The sequence below is a fragment of the Pan troglodytes genome, chromosome 15, assembly GCF_028858775.2.
Source record: "Pan troglodytes isolate AG18354 chromosome 15, NHGRI_mPanTro3-v2.0_pri, whole genome shotgun sequence".
In the NCBI taxonomy this organism is placed as follows: Eukaryota; Metazoa; Chordata; class Mammalia; order Primates; family Hominidae; genus Pan; species Pan troglodytes.
In genome coordinates this window covers 98,733,204-98,752,334 of record NC_072413.2, presented here as the reverse complement: position 1 = coordinate 98,752,334, position 19,131 = coordinate 98,733,204, and the positions used below count along the sequence as shown (strand labels likewise).

Here is a 19,131-nt window from a genome sequence, read left to right as displayed (position 1 = left end):
CGAATTTTTGTGAGATTTATTTCCCACCCTCTGGCATGCAAGTGTCTTACCAATGCGTCCTGCTAACCAAGTCCAGTCGGCAGAATAACTTCAAAGAAATGAAGCAGTGTGATGCTCTCATAAAGGAAAGACAATCAAAGTTCCTGGGGAGTAGATTATGCCATAGAGTTGGAGAGATGGTTTGCCCCTCAGGTAGGATGGTGATGATGAGCTGCTGGCCTTACCAACAATACAACTGGGAAGCAAACTTATTTTGCTGCTCTTTACTAACAGGTATAGAGAAAAAGAGACACCCACCAACTCAACAGCTGCCTTCCCAGTGTCTGATGATGTGTTGATTTGCTCCAGCAACGGAACCACATCTGGAACAGCAGCTGCAAATTGGAGTTGCCATCTGATTAAATGTATAATAATTGACTCTAATTTCTCTATGATCCATCTGTTTTCTACTCAGCCCAAATAGGTGGGTTGGATGAAGATATTACAGGAATCACCACCCTTTCATTTTTCAAGTTCCTTGATGAGGGCACTAATCTCTGCCATCCCTCCAAGAATACAGTATTACTTCCGGTGTACTATTTTCATAGGTCGAGCAGTTCTAGTAGCTTCTTCCATTTGGCCTTTCCTATCATAATAGCCCCCACTCCATGGGTTAAAGAGTCAATGTGAAGATTCTGCCAGCTGTTGAGTGTGTCTATCCTAATTTTGAATTCTAGAGCTGGGGAGACAACCACAGGGTGGGTTTAGGGACCCACCAGGCCCATGGTGAGAGAGATCGGAATAAAATTCTATTGCTCACTCCACTGATGACTTCCAAAAGCCCCTTTTCTGACTGCTGGACCACAGTGATGCTTTAGGTCTTCAGAAATCAGTGTGTTAATTCAGAGCCAGTACCTAATAATCCCTGAAAAGTCTGAAAAGATAAAAATAAAGTGCTGGCGGCACACAGTGGCTCATGCCTGTAATCCCAGCACTTTGGGAGGCTGAGGCGGGCGGATCATGAGGTCAGGAGATGGAGACCATCCTGGCTAACGCGGTGAAACCCCTTCTCTGCTGAAAATACAAAACGTTAGCCGGGCACGGTGGCGGGCGCCTGTAGTCCCAGCTACTCGGGAGGCTGAGGCAGGAGAACGGCGCGGACCCAGGAGGAGGAGCTTGCAGTGAGCCAAGATCACGCCACTGCACTCCAGCCTGGGTGACAGAACGAGGCTCCGTCTCAAAAATAAATAAAATAAAATAAAAACAAAGTGCTAACTGCAGTGCCTTGGCATTAAAAAAAAATACTGGGGCCAGGTGCGGTGGCTCGTGGTTGTAATCCCAGCACTTTGGGAGGCCAAGGCAGGTGGATTGCTCGAGCCTGCGAGTTTGAGACCAGCTTGGACAACATAGTGAAACCCTGTCTCTACAAAAAATACAAAAATTAGCCACATGTGGTGGCATGCACCTGTAGTCCCAGCTACTGGGGAGGCTGAGGTGAGGAGGATCACCTGAGCCTGGGAAGTGGAGGTTGCAGTGAGCTGTGATGGAGCCACTATACTCCAGCCTGGGTGACAGAGCCAGATCTCATCTCAAAAAAAACAAAACAAAACTGGGTATTGTTATGATTGATATTAATTGCAGCAAAGGGTCTTGATTCCATCCTTATCTTCAACTTGGCAAAGTGACATCTTAACTCCCCTAGGCAGGGGATGGGGGCATTCGGGGTAGAGTGGGTTATTCCACAGTGAGTGGATGGATGGAAAAGGAAGTACTCACAGAAGCTCCACCCTGAAGTGTCCAAGGATGCAACCTCATTCTCCTGGGATTCTTACTGGTGACCTGCCGGAAGTGATGCGGCCTGAGATGGTCTGTTTCCCTGAAGCTTAGAAGCACGGTTGCTAATTCTAAGAAAATTTGGAATAAGGTATGTTTAAAAATCAGAAGGCAGCGTCAGGTAGAGGAGAGAAAATTGGCATGTACCTTCTGGAGGTCTGGACACTGGGCTCAGCCCTACCACTCTCTAGCCAGGTGAGCGTGAACATGCGTTTCACTTCTCTGAGCCTCAATTTCATCATCGGTAACAGTAGAAGATGATATTATTCACCCCGTAGGTTATTGAATGAACTGCCTGAGATTATGCATTTGGAGTACTTGGCACAGAGCCTGACACAGTTGTGTACTGTTGTTCTTAACGGCTCCACTTCTGCCCTATCACCCACCTTACACCAGGGTTTTGCAACCTGGGTGTTACTGACATTTGGGGCCAAATAATTCTTTGTTGCAGAGACGTCCTGTGCTTTGCAAGCTGGTTAGCAGCATCCCTGGCCTCTATCCTTTGGATGCCACCCAGTTTTTACAATGAAAAATGTCTCCAAGGATGGGCGTGGTGGCTCATGCCTGTAATCCCAGCACTCTGGGAGGCTGAGGTGGGCAGATCACTTGAGGTCAGGAGTTCGAGACCAGCCTGGCCAACATGGCGAAACCCCATCTCTACTAAAAAATACAAAAATTAGCCGGGCATGATGGCGTGTGCCTGTAATCCCAGCTACTTGAAAGGCCGAGGCGGGAGAATCACTCGAACCCAGGAGGTGGAGGTTGCAGTGAGCTGAGATCATGCCACTACACTCCAGCCTGGGTGACAGAGCGAGTCTCTGACTCTGTGTCATGGAGTTTTTGACTCCATGTCAAAAAAAAAGAAAGAAAGAAAGAAAAAAGAAAAAAAGAAAAATGTCTCCAGACATTGCCAAATGTCTCCTGGGGGGAAAAAATGTCCTCAGTTGGGAAGCTTAGGCTGGTCATTCTTTTGGTTTCAGTTTCCACATTTGTAAATGAGTAGTTGAAGCAGGGGATCTAGATGACTTCAAAAGCTATCACTCTTGCATTCCTTCATTTATCCCCTCATTCCTAGAAAACCAATATTAACTCTGTATCAGTCCTGAGACACACAATTTTTTTTTAGTTCTCTGTTTTAATATCCAATGGTGCAAGTTGCCCCTTGGTTACTTTTTTTCCTTGCTTGTTCTCTCTATCTTATTTGTTCAGATAAACTTCAGAATTCTATTGTCTAAGGACCTAATGCAAATAGATAGCATTAAACTTTTATAAATTAATGTTGGGGATAATTGACAAGTTTATAATAGTAAGTTTTAATTACTCAAATCCTTATTTTTTTAGCAATGAGTTGCTATTGATATTTAGGTTTTTGTGTAGGTAGCATATGTGTCCTACTAACTGACTTCTCATATTTTTCCTTCAGGTCATTCTCTTGAGGTTTTCGGTAGACAATCATCATCATCATTTAATCTCCTTTCCATGTTTTGCTTTTTCTTGTCTTATTACATGGGCTAGAAGTCCTAGAGCAACAGTGATACTCATTGCTCTCCATGACTACTCGTTTGCAGGTGAGGAAGCAAACATGAAGATATTATGGGCCCAAGGGACAGAGCCAAAAGGTAAAGCCAGTGCCCTTAACTGCTGTATAACCCATGGCCTTACTTGCCTTTCGGTTTTACTGACTGATAGGATAGTAAACATTCGTTTAAGACAGATATTCTTTCTGACATTAAGGAGATATGTACTTGTTTCCTAGTTTGCTGGGATTTATTTTGATTTTATCAGATTCCCTCTGGAACCTATTGCATTGGTATCATATATTTTTTCCTATGACCTGTACTGAAGTTGAAATTTGGTCAACTCCAGTGTTCGCATCTTTGTCATGGCCATGGCGCCCCAGTGACCACAGCCAGACGCACTTCCGGGTGCAGCTGAGCCACCGGCCAGTCTGAGTGAGCTGGGATCTTCATGTCTCCTCCCCAGCTGTGAGTCGGGGCTGGGCCCTCTCCTTCCTGTGAACAGGATATGTGGGATTCACTGAGTGAGGGTCTTGGCTGGGTGACGTGGAGAGCCAAGGCTTTCTTCTTTCTCAGCTGTGGGAGAGAGTCACTGAAGAAAGAAAGCCACAGGGCCTAAGACCCAAAGCCTATCACCTCCAGGCCCAGGGGCCCAGTTAATTGAGCTCCTTCCTTAAGCTGCCCAGCTGTTAGCCTGTGTCAGGGTCCTGGACTGGGTCCTGACCACATAGGCTGCCCACAGAGCCCCCTCTCTGTCTTATCCCCAGTCTCCACAGCCCCTCCCCACTCCCTCCTTCTCAGATCTCCTTCAGGAACCTTCCATGCACCTGCTCCAGGTGCTGCACGGGGCCTCTTCCTCTACGTGGAGTTCACTGGGGATTTTTCTGCTGCTGCTCCCTAGCCCAGAGCACTGTGCAAAGGCTGCTCACAGCAGTAATCCCTCAGGCCCCAAGCCCGCCCTCTGCCTCTGGACCATCCCCACCCCTGGGCTCTTTTTGGCCACTGGGCCTATAATCGGGGTTTCCTCTCCCAGGTCCAAGCCTGGCTCCAGGGTTGTCTAGTAGGGACTCTAGGTGACCATCACTCTCCCCTCCTTCTACGACCACTCCAGGCTCAACACAACTGCTGCATTTCCTAATGTTAAATTAAACCTGCTTTTCTAGAAAATGCTACACATGATCACACATTAAAAAAAAAAAAAAAAAAAAACCTGGCTGCAGGCCACACATGGTGGCTCCCATCTGTAATCCCAGCACTTTGGGAGGCTGAGGCAGGTAGATTACCTGAGGTCAGGAGTTCGAGACCAGCTTGGGCAACATGGCAAAACCCCATCTCTACTGGAAATACAAAAATTAGCTGGGCATGGTGGCGCCCAGCTGAGGCACAAGAATCGCTTGAACCCGGGAGGTGGAGTTTGCAGTGAGCCGATATCGCCCCACTGCACTCCAGCCTGGGTGACAAAGTGAGACTCTGTCTCAAAAAAAACAAAACAAAACAAAACAAAAACCCACAAACAAACAAACAAAAAAATGTGGCTGCTTTGCTGTGTTGTTATTTCATTGGAAATTTTGTTTCTCTGTTCAGGGGTGAGGACAGTGACTTTTCTTTTCAAGTTTTGTGACCTTTGTCAGGTTTCAGCCTAGAGGTTCTCCTAGCTCTGGAAATGGAATTGGAAAGCCTTCATCTTTTCTTTTTCTCTGCTGTGGAACAGTTCCTCTAGCCTGAGCCTTCCCCTCCCTCGAAGGGTCAAATGTGGCCTCCAAACCAGGTCAGCCTTGCCTGCCATGGGGTCCTCCCCCAGAGGATCACTCTGTTCCTGCTGGCTGCATTGAGGAATTTGGAGGATTAATATTTTCCTAGAAAACTCGCCCCTTTCATCAACGTTTCTGCATTTATTAACTTGGGAACCTTCAGTGTGGTCATGTTATTTCCCTAGAGGTTTCAGGGCAGCGTCCATGTCTGGCATTTAGCTCCTGCCTGTCTGTCTTGTGTGCTCTGCCGCATTGAGGGCAGCAGGCAGGTGTGGAGTCGGGGCCCCAGGTGGGTGAGGGCAGGTGGGTGAGATCGAGGGCTATGGGGCTGACTGCCTAAGTGGCAACTCCAGATGGCACATTATGACTCAAATGGGCTGATTTTTCTGAAACAGGAGGTGGGCCAGGAAGCCCCCCACTTTGAGAAATGCAGTTAGGATGAATTTCAATGTCCAGTGTTCATCCAGGAGAGGCCAAACCTTTCGGATCCCGGGATGAGACTTCGTCTTCATCAGTCCTAATTGTTGGGGTCAGGAAGTGTTTTGGGTCATACCTCCTGGTTCCTACTTCAGGGTTTTAGAGCCAGAGAGGACCTTGGGTGGGGAGACCAGAGGGACACCGAGGGACTGAGTGGGCCTGAGCCCCAGCTGTGAGGGCTGAGGGTGGAAGGAGATGGGGAGGAGGCAGAACCGTGGCTGCTGTGGTGGCCGAGGGAGGAGGCGGGTATCAGGGGATCCCAGGACCTGAGGTTGGAGAGCTGGAAGGGGTGGTAGCAGCCTGGCCAGGGAGAGTCTGAGAGAGGAAGGACGGGCCCTGCGGAAGGGGAGAGGGGACCCAAACCAAGGGCTGCCTCCCAGGCCACCAGGGCCAAGGAATAAGACCTGGGCTCCTCTGTCCTGGGTTCAGCTGGCCGCTCTGGCTCTGGCATTCTGGGACTGGAATCCTGCGCTGAGCGCACTTGCATGTGGCCGGAGCTGGGCCTGCCTGAGGAGCCCAGGGAAGCCCGTCCACCTGCCATGGGAAGTGTTGAAAGGCTGCAAGTCCCCCTCACTAAGTAGCACATAGACTGTGTCCTAGCCCCTCTCTTGGGCGACTGCCCCTTCACTAAGCCCCGGAAGGCCCCACACCAGCGTGGGAGACTTTGACTCCCGAGTTCTGTGCTGGACCTCGGAGCATAGGGGGAACTGGCCCTGAGCACAGTAACTCTCATGCTCCCACATGGACCCCCCTCCCTGCACCTGTCACCTTCATGTCCCAGCTCCATCCAGGCCACCCACAATGAGCCACCTTGGGAAACAGACAGGGACAAGGTCCGTGTGAGCCTTGGAGGTCTTCTCAGGACCCTCTGGACAGGAGACTCCCAGGTTCCAAGAGTGTGGTCTAGAAGGGGTGTGCACAGGCCCGGGCGGGCTCACCCCTTAGCCCTGCGGCCTCCTGGCCACATGAGAGGTGCTGGGTGTTAGGCCAAAGCAGGGCCCTGGAAAGCATGAACCCCTGCCCACCCTGCCCGGGGCCTGAGGCCCCTATGGGAGGGGACCAGTGTAGCCTGGCACACGCAAAATCAAAGACGCAGACACAAGTCTAGCCCTTGTTGTTTATTTTTCAATAAACAAGGTTTTTTTGCATGTCTGGACTGGTAGTAAACGGGAAAGCTAAAAAGAGCTCCAAGGACATTTTTTTTAACATTTTGGTGACAAAATTGATACTCCTCTTCCTCCTCTCCTAATTTGGGACCAAATTGCTGATCATGTCTTGGATCGCTGTCTTTGAGCTTTTCCGTTTGTTTCGTAAACTACACGCTACACCAGACACACACAAGGTGTGGCTGGGCAGTCAAGGATCCCGACACTCTCAGCAGAATCTGGTGGCCATAGAACATGGAATGACCACTTCTGCATGACGTGAAGACCGTGGCGAGGCTGCTGACACTGCTTCTGTGGCACGGGGGGGGGGGTAGTGCGAGTGGTGGGCACTGTGGAATTTGGGAGGGACGGCCTCATCGCGTGCTGGTAATAGATAATTTGTTGCGTGGGAAGGTGAGATGGTGGCTCTTCTCCAAGGGAGGCGTCTGCTCAGGACCCTCCACTCCCACGGCATGTGACCGGCACCGCGCTGGGCTCCCTGGGGACAGCTGTGTCCACCCCCCTCCAGACTGCCCCCTCGTCCTGCCTGCCCTGCAGCTTCCGCACACTGCCTAGTGCTCCGCAGGTGCCTGGAAATGCTTCCTGATCAGATGAGTTGTGGACGGTGAACAAATGAATGGATGGGGAGTTGGTCAAGGATACCTCGACCGTGGGATGTCTTTTTCTTGTTATCAGGGGAACATGGCTATTCTCTATAGCATCAAAATCGAAAACATAGATAATTTGATCGTCTGACCAATCTTAGAATTTTCTATTTGGGGAAACTGAGAAACAGAATCGTTAGCAGGCTCAGTCCAGGTCTCACGCTGAGAGAGGCCAGGCGGGGTACCAGACGCCCGCCTGACACATGCCAACAATTCTTTTTTTTTGTCTTTTTAATTTTTTTATTTCTTAAAACAAACTCAAAATGAGATGAGATGGTGACTTATGAATGACTTCGTGGGGGAGGAAGAGGGACTTGGGGCGGTTGTCAGAGATTGGGGTGGAGGACCCAGGGGTTTGGGGTGAGGGAAGGGAGGAGAAGGGTGGGGGTGATAGGAAGGGAGGGCTGGTGGAGACAGGAGGGGAAGGGGTGGGGAGAACGGGAGGGGAAGGGTGAGGGTGATAGGAAGGGAGGGCTGGGGGGGACAGGAGGGGAAGGGTGGGGGATCAGAGGGGAAGGATGACTGGGATCGGAAGGGAAGGGTGGTGGGATCGGAGGGGAAGGGTGGGGAGAATGGGAAGGGAAAGGTGGGGGTGATAGGAAAGGAGGGGTGGGCTAACAGGAGGGGAAGGATTGGGGGACGGGAGGGGTAGTGGGGACGGGAGCTGGAGAAGGGGAAGGGGCTTGGCAGTGATGATGGTGGTGGGTGGGGTGACAGGGTTTTAGGGGTGAGGCTGGGAGGGGCTGGGGACGCGTGCTGTGGGACTCAGGGCTGACGGTAGGGAGGGGCCTGGTGGGGACAGAGGTGGGTAGGAGGGGCTCTGCAGAGTGCAGATGATGCGGAGGGGGCGGTGAGGGTGGGGCGGGGCTTGGAATCAGGATGACAAAGGACCGGGAGTGAAGAGACCAATGGCTTGGTGGGGAGAGTGGGGTGTTGGGAGTTTGGGCAGATGCTGGTCGGGCTTTGAGTCAGGATGAGGGGGCTTGGGTGGTGGCTGGAGGACGACGAGGTGATGAGGTCGATATTGTGTCATGACGATGGCGCGGGTGACCAATGGATGGGTGACTGTGAGTTGTGTGTGGGTGACTGATGTGACTGACTGTAGATGACGAAGGTGATGATGACTTAGAAATAAACACCTGGAGCAAGGTAAACACGGCAGGCAATGCTCAATAAAGCTAAGAGTATAGATTCTTATCCAAATAATCTAAGAAGCAAAATATTCCTATCTGGTACCCAAGGGCTGTTTAGCTGTCCAACCCCAAAAGCTGAAAAGCTAAACAGAGCTCTGTCCCATTTCTTTCTATTTTTGCAAAAAAGATAGATGCTCTTTGTTAAAAAAAAAAAAAAAAAAAAAGTCAAATTCAAAATTCAGAAGCTGGCTAGGTCTTTTGAGATCTGAGGATTATTAACTCAGCAACACAAATGTAAACCCATGGCTGTGTGGGCCAGGTCTTGGACCACATTTGCCACAAAACTAGTAAGCGCCCCACAAGTGACAATTTCCACTAATCCCTGTGAAAACCTTGGTGAGGGCTGTGTTGCTGCTCAGATTCTGCCAGGGGCACTTGCGGCTCAAAGTACATTCAAGTCTCAAGGGATGTCTCTATAGGGTAGAGGCAGGTATAGTGTTGGGGTTCTGGGTGGGCAGAGGGGTGGGGGAGGGCTGGCTGCCTAAGTGGCAACTCCAGATGGCACATTATGACTCAAAGGGGCTATTTTTTCCCAAAAGGGAAGTGGGCCAGGAGGCTCCCCACTTTGAGAAACACAGTTAGGATAAATTTCAACATCAAGCGTTCATCCAGGATAGGCCAAAACCTTTCGGATCCCAGGATGAGACTTCGTCTTCATCAGATCCCAATTGTTGGGGTCAGGAAGTGTTTTGGTTCATACCCCCTCGTTCCTAATTCAGAGTTTTAGAGCCAGAGAGGACCGTGGTGGTCGGTGTTCAAACCCCTCCCTCGAGAGGGACGAGAAAGTGGGCCCAGGATTGGGATAGGGACTCGCCAAGGATCACACAGCGAGTTAGTGGCAGGGCTCGGACAGAGGCCCGGCCCCCCAGCAGCCAACCTGGGGCTCTCTCTGACTGACACACAGCCGCTGCACTCCGCTAAATCTCAAATCAATCGGAAAGATCTAAAGGTAGCGATGTTGAGCTGGATGTGAGTGCGAGTCGGATGTGGTGTGTGAGAATTAACGAACGAAAACAATCGTAGCTCTTTGCACAGTGGGTGGTCATGTACAGCACTCGTAACGGTTTCACGAGGACCCTGTGGCCGAGACCCCCAGGGTAGGGGCGTCGGCACTGAGCCCTGGTTCTGTTGCCTTGTTTTTTTTTGGTCTTTTTTGAAATTTCATTTGAGTTTAGATTTTAGAATAACATACTTATTTCTCTTACTCATTTAAAGATGAAATTCTTATTATTATTCTGTATCATGCATTAAGAGAGAGAAAGAGGATTGTTTTAGCATTGCGTTTGTCACACAGCAGCACAAAGACAATATATGTAAGCGTAGCGTTCACCAGATTTGACACAAGAGATAGCGAACACCACAAAGATTAGGACAGACCGCGTATAGTAAGCTCTGCGGAACTCCAAGAATCTAGGGGGGGCTGTGGGAACGCTGCTTAGATCTCCTCGTCGCCGGCCTCCTTGCTGAAGGTGGTCATGTCGATCTTCTCGGGGAAGATGATGTTGACGGCCAGGTCCTCCCCGCTGTTGTACTGAAGCAGCAGGTTCTTCTTCTTCCGCAGCATGTGGTTGTAGCGCAGGTTGGACACCCAGGTCTCGCACTTGTTGAGGAAGACGATACCCACAGTGCCCAGCACCACCAGGCTGGTGAGCACGCCCAGGATGGTGAAGCAGATGGCCTGGCCCTCGGTGAGGAGAGGGGTTTTCTTGTTGAGCTCTTTCATGGACACCTTCAGGATGCGGTGCTCGGGCTGCTGCACCGGCAGCTCGTGCACCCCAGGGGTCAGGCGGTAGGCCAGCCCGTAGCCGCTGGGCAGACGGGTGACCTGCTGGGGGCTCAGCGCGCGCTTCTTGACACAGGTGAGACCTGTGAACTCGGGCTTGCACAGACACTCGTAGCTCACCTGGGTGTGCTGCAGGCAGGTGCCCCCGTTCTGGCACGGGCTGCTGGCGCAGTTGGTCACCGGGCGGCTGCAGGTCTTGTCGATGAAGCCGGCTGGGCACCGGCAGCGGAAGTCGCCCCCGATGTCAGTGCAGACACCGTCGTTCTCGCATGGGTTGGGGGTGCAGCTGTTGGCCACGATCTCACAGAAATTGCCTGAGAAGCCAGGGGGGCACAGGCAGGAGGCATGGGAGGCCCGGCCCTCATCATCCACGCAGGTGCCTCCGTGCTGGCAGGGGGAGCTGCAACACAACGGGGACATAGTAAACGGCCTCAGGGGCTGGGCTACAACAGCGCTGCAGGGCACGGGGCTCAGGGCAGAAGGTCCCTGGCCTGACTAAGGGGCAGGTGCTTAAAACACATCAGGTGAATGAGGGAGTGAGGGAGGGAACGCCAGCCAGGGAGGCACAGAGAGGTGCCCGGGGCCGTGACCCCTGTCTGCAAGAAGCTCACCAGTAGCTCTGGGGGTGGGTGGGTGGGTGCCCACCTCACCCCCATCTCGATGCTAACCTGGGACACACCCGACCTCCCATGCCAGGATGCCCACGTCCTCTCCCACCTCTTACTGCACCTCTCCAACCAGAGGACTGTTGGTTAGTCACTAGCCAACTGGGGAAACTGAGGCTAGGAGAGGAAAAGTCAGTGACAGCTCAGGACTGGAGCAAGCCCCCTTCCCTTAGCTCCATCCCTGGGCTGCTGGGGCAGAAGAACCAAGCAAGGGGCGCCCCTCACTCTATCCCGGGACCCGCTGTCGTCCTTCATGCCTATGTCCACTGTTGCCGCCAACCCTCATTATTATTATTATTATTATTAGCGGTGTGGATCCACAGGCTATTGTGCAGGAAGCGCTTGGGGACTCTCAAAGAGAAAGCAATACGAGGTCTGTCTACGGTGGCACAAGCCAGCGTCTGTGCCAGGCTGTTTAATAGTGGTCCATTCACCCAAGTGCAGCTTGCAAACCAAAGCTGTTTGCTCAAAGTGGAGTACAAGGAGCATTTAACGTAAGTGCTTTTAAACCAGCGAGCCCTTTGTCATCTGATAAATGCCAAAACTCCGGGGAAGAAGGGGCAATAAACACAAGAAATCAGCATTGCTGCTTCAGGGTGTGGGCTGCATGGGAGCTGGGCTCTGAAGGAATTTCAAGGGCCTTAGGCTCTATTTTGACACACTGGTTCAAGTCCATTCGCGAGAAAAGCAAAATATTTTAAAGGTCTCGCTCTGTTTTTCTCCTTCTTGCTAATAAGCAGAAATGGAGTTCAGTTTTCACCAGCCCCCACTCTGACCCCGTCTGGAGACTGATCTTTGGAAGCCCCGTTAATGTCCGTTTACAGCTCTTACAGACTACTGGGGTCTCTGTGCCACCCTGCAATGTCCGGTCAAGATAAGCTTATTTGCATGTTAGCTTCTGTTTCTTCAGAGGAAAGGGACACCCCTGCCCCCCAACTACAGGCCCAGGACTGGGTTCAAGTTTGGATTCTTATATTCGGACCCTGCCTCTGTCAAGATCTCCCTTGGCTTCAGGCTAAGCCCCATCCAGCAGGGAGGGATGGCTCAGGGCCGCCAAAGAGATAATGGGTGGACAGAGGCTGAGCTGCTGGGAAGCATTGTTCAGGGAGGTTCAAGTGAAGACAGTGGCCACTCTGTCTGTTACGTCCGCTGCCCAGGAGTCCCAAAGCCCCCTTCCCCACTGAGGATAGCCGACAGCTGGCCCACCTCCTCTCGTGCTGGCAGAAGCCCAATCTCTTCACCTCTCAGCCTGGCAACTCCTTCCACAGACATCCCAGAAAATCCAATTGCAGAGCCCACCAGTTCCCCAAAACCACCCCCTGAGATACAGCAAGTGGGTTTCACACAAACAGCCTCAGCCCCGCGGAGCTCCAATCTTTTATTATGTTGCCTTTAGAAAATTATGCAGCTCCGAGTGTCAGTTCATCATTCCGATCGACTGTCACTCACACGCATCGGGACTTGAGAACATCAGGGGAATATGAAATCGCCTTCAGGATCATTTGAAAAAATTATGGCAATGACACATTCCCCCGTAAATACCCCCATCCAGGGCGGTCCCCTACGGGGCTGCCAGGATGAGCGCTTACTTCATCTTTTGTCAGACGACAGGTCCAACAGGGTTAGGCTGAAAGGGTCTTTAGTGGCTGCATGAAAAGCAGCATTCATTAGATCACACACAGGAAGGATATTTACCCATTGATCACACAGGGCCCGTCCTTTTTCTGGCAGTCCTTTCCCGAGTACCCGGGGGCACAGGAGCATTCATAGAGGCCATCGTCCAGGCTCACGCAGGTCCCGTTGTTGGCACAGGGGGTCGAGGAGCAGGCCCGAACATCTGCGGGGTGACGGAGAAGACGAGAACTTAGCTTCCTCTCCATACACAAGCGTGACGCGGGCCCCAGTGGGCTTTAAAATGGCTCTATGGCCACCGAGTGGGGTCTGGAGTAAGAGGGTTTAGGGAGCTCCCTCCAAAAAACCCATGAAGTGAGTAAGCTGAGGCTCAGGAAGCTGAAGGGGTTTCCTTGCCTAAGGTCACAGATCAGAAAGTCGTGGCCACTGATATTCAAGCCAGGATAGCTGTTCCCTTTGCCTGGCACCAGGTCACCCCATATCCAGCAACATGTCCGTGACGTTCACTGTGGACATCATGCCCCTCCCTGCAACAGGGTGCCTAGCTGAGATTCCCTAAGGCCTGTCTCCACCAGACAAGACTGCATCTCCACCCTCTCCTGTTAGGGGAGGGGTCCTGGCCAGCTGGGGGATGAATACAGCCCAACCCTCAGAAAAACCACCAGCTCTTCATACTTTTCCATCAAAGAGGGGCAGTGGGGGGATGGAGATGTAACGACCCCCCTCAGTCAGGAATCAAGAAACCTGTTAACCCCAGCACTACCACGTGTCCCTGTGGTCTCTCTTTCTGCACTCAGGCTCTGAACTCAAGGGGTCCCTGGTAAAAAGGCTTCATCTTTTAAAGCCAGGGAAATTAGAGCTATTGAGCGCTCTCCTATCAGCACAGGTTTCCATGAGCACTGGTATACTCCCACCATCTTTTAACACCTTCCATCATGCACACTTCATTATTCAGGTTCAGCAAGCCAGGGACGAGCTGAACACAAGGGCCTGAGTCAGGGGCTCTCTGACGATGGAGACCCCAGCTCCCCAGTGGGGCCAGGAAGGGACCCCTGTCCTGCCCTGTATCCAGCCTGCTGCCATGTGGCAGCAGATTTCAGCTCCTACCCATTCTGGGCCTCAGTTTCCCTACTTATAAAAAGAGGGTCTTTCCCTGGCCAATCTCTGAGGGACTCTTCAGCTTTGATTTTCTATAATTTGAGCTGCTGCACCTGCCAAACAGAAAGCCAGGGGCAGTGAGAGACACAGCAAGCTAAGGCAGGCTGGTGGGGATGGGGGGGGGGGGGAATCCCCCGTGCTGAGGCCACACATGTGCGTATTTTTTCCCCCTCTCAGAGAGACCCACACCCTCGTGGAGGGGAGACTGCAATCAATCAAGGAGGAAGAGCCTGAACGCTGTGTTGATGGACTACCCTGTGGTGTTCCATGGAAGCCCGGCTTGGTGCAAGGACACATAAAGAGGATTTATCTTCACGGGACGGCACCGGCAAGGCATTAGCACGTGGCGCCTCCGCGTCAGGCTCCTTATTCTCTGCACCCGACTCTCCTGTCACTCAGAATCTTAAATTTAAGCTAAAAAGCTGGCGACCACCCCCAGCTTGTCCCTGCAGCTCTCCCTGCTACGCCAATCCTGGATCAGCCCTCCTGAGCCTCCAACCCCAAGACAGGGGTGAATTAAGCTGCTCTGAGGAGAAGGCTGCTTGGGGGTCTCTGCTGGGACAGCAGCTGTGGCCACGACAGCCTCAAAGATGGGCAAAAAGGGAGAGGGAGGGCTATGTCTTCTCTGGGACCCTAGACTCTCTGGCCATCCCCAAGCTGGCTGCCTTTGTCAACTTGGTGGGGAGGAGACATACCAAGGGCCCATGAGAAGGGAGGCATTTGTCTGGAAAATTTCAGCAAGGGTGTACTGCATTTAGATACCAAAAAGATGGGCTCCAAGCTAAAAGCCTAACCCTGATCCCAAATGGTGGCTTTGCTGGAATCCCCCAGATCCCCAAACGACTCAGAGCTGCTGCCGCTGCTTCTGTGAGGGGCAGCAGAGATGCTGGCCAGAGCATGAGTCAGCTGCGGGTAAACCTTGCACCATATTGGGGGGGGCTGGAATTAAGGACCAGAGACAATTTGGGGTGGGAGGGAGCTCAGCTTCAGAACCACGGCTGCCCTGGCTGTACAGGGCAGGGGCCACAACAAAATGCTCTTAGGTGTTCCTTAAGGAAGGATGTTAGATGCAATTGAAGATAAAAATTAACTCTCTTTCTGGGGCTGGGGGAAAGGGTTGTAGCTGGCTTTTCGCCCAACTTCTTTCATATTCCTTAGCAGACACTTGTGCTTCTCTGATCCTCAGTTTCTCTATCTGTACCGTCTTTACTAATGTTGGGGACTGAGGGACAGGGGCCCTGAGGGCAGGCTGCTACGCAGCTGGGAGTTTTTTTGTGGACTTCAGTTTGCTCAAACGTTAGGGCGGGTTTTGCCAAATGAAAATGGGCTTAGACGAACATTTCGCAGCCTGAAAATGCAGTGACAGCCAACTCTCAATTGCTTGGGGTAATGGAGGCAAAGATTGCATAAATTAATGAAATCAACAGATAACACCCATCTTCACTTTAACCCTTTCTCAGCTTTTCCCAACTGCAGCCTCCCCCTACACCTGACCCACTCAGTCCAGGCCCCCCAGCCCTGTCCTCCTGGCCCTGACTCAGCACCTGCCCCTCAACCACTGAGCAGTGCTGGCCACCCCCCACCCCGTTTGTTTGTTTGCAGCCTCTTTACAGTCTTGCGTGTGCTTTTCTAGGGAGTCTTAGCTCCGAGATCCCCAGAGCCCTGTCCATCACTGGGCTTCCATGACCTGGACAGGCAGCCTGGGGTCTGTGGTCCCACCGGCCCAGCTGTATGTGTATTTTGTGACTCTTTATTCAACAGGCAGCTCCCTGGCCCCCACCCCATGTTCCCTCTAGGTGCTGGGTGCTGATGGCGCAGAGAAGAGCAAAATGAAGTCCCTACCTCTGAGGAGGCATTCGGTACCCACAGGAAATTTATAAACAGATCTTTAGAATACAGGGCACGAAGTGTGCAGGAATGAGGAAGTGAGGAACACCAGCAACAAGAGACAGTGAGGAGGTGGTAGGGGCTAGGGCAGGCAGGTAAGGACGCAGAGCTGAGGTGAACAAAGGCGAGTGCCAACCTCTATCACAGAGCTCCCCATCCCAGCCGTCGGTGCAAATGCACTGCCCGGGTTCTTCACAGAGTCCGTGAAGGCAGCCGGGAGAGGTCACGCACTGGTCACAAAGGGGACCCTGCCAGCCAGGCTGGCACCTGCAATGGGTGGGGGAGAAAGGTGGGGACATATGAAGAGGGCAGGGGTAGAGAGGCAGCTCAGGCTACTTTCTGTGGAACCAAGGACCCTTGGGGGTCTTTGCACAGTGGCAGCCGGTGGTCCTGGGAAGTAAACACCAGCCACCTGAATGGAAAAACTTAAAGAGAAAACATGCCAAGCTGAGGGGGCCGACTTGGAGGGGCCCCGAGATCCCGGGGGAGTGCTGCGTTTTGCCGCAGTGGCCTGCAGTGGTCCCACCTGCCCCCCCACCTCTGAGAACGCAGACAGGAGCTGCGGCTGCCCCCCCCCCCGCCCCCGCCCTCATCTCCCCCGCTCGCCCCACCAGTTTTCTGCAGGGGCCCGGAAGCTGTTTGCTGCAGTGTAGTGGCCAAGCCCCCTATTTTTTCTGCCTGACTTCACGACTCCCCAGGCTTCTGCGTGGCCCCCACAAGCTGCCTCTGAGGAGCCACTCTATTACCTGCAAACATTGTCATCCTCGCAGAATCCATTTTGGGGGTTGCAGGCCGGGAAGCATTCAGCCCCTGAGGTACAAGAAAGGTTATACGATTCACCCCACCAGGCCCCAGGCCAAGGCAAAGGCTGTCTTCGCCCACACAGCCCACCACTGCCCTCGAGGGCACCAACAGCCCTCTTGGGTCCTACCAGCCTGGCACACAGTAGGCACTTCCTATCCGAGCATGGATGGGGCTCAGTGCACTCAGGAAAAACATCTCTGCCACGTTCCCAGCAAAGAAATGACCACAGTACACTCTCCCTAGTTCCTAGGAGCAGGAGAAACACCTTCTCCCCGGACTCCCAAAAGCAAATACGACACCTCAAGTCCTCCTAACAGCGGGGACGGGGACCGTGGAGGGAAATATGTTGAGCCCTGGGCATGCAGCCTGACCGTCACTTTTGCAACCTGAGCTGAAAAGGGGAGCAGATTTTGAGGTGTTCAGCTCCGGGAAAGCCCAGACAGGTTCACCTGGTGGGCGCCCCAGTAAGGAGTCTGCATTCTTTTTAAGGTTCATCCCTATTAAGCCGGGCACCCAGGTCAAATCTTCCCTCTTTCCCCTACCCCAGACTCTTCGCATTAAAAAAAACGATGACGACACAGGGTTTTGCTTAGCGGGCTGAGGTTGCAACAACACTGCTTAGAGATTGTGACACTTTAACAGGCACCTACTGTGTGCATTTACTCAACCAGCTCCCCAGCTTTCTAGACAGCCCCCTTACAACCACTGGTGCAATGAGTGGGGGGGCGCTGCAGGAAGGGGGCAACTCTCTCGCTGTCAGAGACAGATGGCCGCTGCAGACAGAAGTGTCGCAGCCCCTCACCTACAGAAACGCGCCACGCAGGAAGGGCTCAGGCTGGGCTTCTCTGGGAATTGGGGGCTAAGACGGCAAAGTCGCCCCCCACTCCCGCCCCGAGACCTGTTCCAGAACGCTCACACAGGGACACCCCAAAGTTGCACCCCAGAGTATTTTCATAGAAGACTCCACAACAGCACCTCATTTTTCCATACCTCCTTGCTCAGCGCACCGACACCCCTCTGGCGCCACTTCTGCAGGGCGGGAAGGGGCTGGGGGTCTCACACATCCCCTGCGCCCTGGGACCCCTGGGACGGGCCTTGGCATGCGAGCGTGGTGGGTAGGGCGAGACAGGCACAGCGCGGGGCTTAGGGCTAGGCGGGACGGGCGGAGTTGGGGCTCACGAGACGGGGCGTGCGGGGCACCGGGCGGCCGGCGGGGCGTCGCAGGCTTCCCCAGAGGGGGCGCGAGCCGGGCCGCCGGGGGACTCACCATAGGTGCTGTGGCCGAAAGCCAGCAGGAGCAAGAGGACGCGCAGGAGGGCTTCGGTCGCGGTCATCTCTGGGCGGCCGGGGTCGCGGTCCCGGGAGCGGTGCGGGCGCGGGTCCGGCTCCTGGCGCCGCACTGGGCTTCTGGTTGCGGACGCGAAAGGGGGCGCGGGCGCGCAGCGAGGGGAAAGCCAGGGCTGCACCGGGCTGCGCGCTGCGCTCTCCACCGCCGCTGCCGGGGAGCTGCCGCCGCCGCCGCGCGCGCCGCCCTTTTCGTACCGCCTCCCCCCCCGCGGCCCCCGCCCCCCGCCCCCGCCTCCGTGCGCACGGGGCCGGCGCCGGCCAGTCCCTGTGACCCCCTCCCCTCGCAGGGCCGCCCCCGACCACTGCGGCGTCCCGGAAGCCCGCTCGCGCACACGGGTGCACTCTTGGCTAGACGGGCACAGGTATCCCGCGAGCGTTTGGTACACGTTCCCTCACACTGTACAGCACGCGGCCGCCGCGCACATACAGGCCTGCCTAGGACAAGTCGCAGGAATCGAACCTGGGCCGCAGACCTCCCCGGAGAGCACAAATCCGCACGCAGGAACACCGAAACACTTATCGCTGACGTCCCGGGCACACGTGCAATGGTTAGATACCCAGGAAAACACAAAGGCGCACTATGAAGATGTGAACTAAGCACATAATTACACACGCACACAGAAAAACCCCCAGGAAAAGCCCGACGCCCCCTGTACCCCTGGCCATGAAGACGCAGAAAAATGCAGTTGCCCCGTGGCAACCCACACCCCGCAACGGAAACGCACACGGCAACTCAAACACACTGTAGCCCAGACGCCGTATAGACACAGTCCTAGGTGGCAGAGGGTCAAGCGGACCTGCGGTTACCCAACCATGGGCATCCTCCCCCATGTGCCGACCCCCTGCACACAGACGCTTACGCAGAGCCACCTGCACACCCAAACACGCAAACACACGTATAAACAGACGGACACCCGTGCCCGCATTCAGTCACACCCACCCCCGCACACACAGCATCTCAGTCAGGGCCTTAGCCGCGCTGAAACACAAATGCACCGACTCTTACGCACACATGTACGCACAGCCACGCACCTGATACCCACAAGCACACATACCCAGCTGACTCGTGGTCACACACACTGACAAAAACATATACGCAGTCCCCACACACACACGATCGCATCTGTCTTTGTCCACAGTGGCATGCGTGGGCAGCCTCACCAACGTGCTCTCACATACACACAATAGCACTCCAGGCACTCGGCACGTATTCCAGACTCACTGGGAGACCTTCTCTGAGGGGTCGCCCGCCGGAGAGGTGGAGGTAGAGGATGCTGATTGCCAGAGACCCTCTT

The 19,131-nt window shown here is 53.7% G+C and overlaps 1 protein-coding gene and 1 long non-coding RNA gene across 3 annotated transcripts in view; one reads left to right on the top strand and one right to left on the bottom strand.

Annotated features, from left to right (window-relative positions):
* LOC107968252 (uncharacterized) overlaps window positions 1-14,978 on the top strand; it is a 34,713-nt gene extending 19,735 nt beyond the window's left edge. Inside the window, exons 3-4 of one of the 2 annotated variants that reach the window (XR_001709323.4) lie at window positions 3,236-3,380; window positions 13,976-14,978. This is a non-coding gene — a long non-coding RNA (uncharacterized LOC107968252). Of the gene's footprint in view, window positions 1-3,235; window positions 3,432-13,975 lie in introns of both variants that reach the window. The other variant, XR_008539098.2, reaches the window with a different exon arrangement.
* Window positions 9,769-18,036, bottom strand: DLK1 (delta like non-canonical Notch ligand 1). Its single transcript, XM_009428475.5, has 5 exons — window positions 17,757-18,036; window positions 16,432-16,495; window positions 15,822-15,952; window positions 12,704-12,845; window positions 9,769-10,743 (listed from the first exon to the last, which is right to left on the bottom strand). The coding sequence occupies exons 1-5, from the start codon at window positions 17,821-17,823 to the stop codon at window positions 9,996-9,998; spliced, it is 1,152 nt and encodes a 383-aa protein (XP_009426750.1). The 5' UTR covers window positions 17,824-18,036; the 3' UTR covers window positions 9,769-9,995.
* Window positions 18,037-19,131: the final 1,095 nt, after the last annotated feature.

What these genes read in the sequence shown, in the direction of transcription:
- DLK1 (XM_009428475.5), bottom strand. Translation starts at nt 17,823, where the DNA reads ATGACCGCGACCGAAGCCCTCCTGCGCGTCCTCTTGCTCCTGCTGGCT. An exon ending in TTTCGGCCACAGCACCTATG is followed by an intron (nt 16,496 to 17,756) that starts GTGAGTCCCCCG and finishes CTTGTACCTCAG; the next exon opens with GGGCTGAATGCTTCCCGGCC. An exon ending in GGGCCCTGTGTGATCAATGG is followed by an intron (nt 10,744 to 12,703) that starts GTAAATATCCTT and finishes GTTGTGTTGCAG; the next exon opens with CTCCCCCTGCCAGCACGGAG.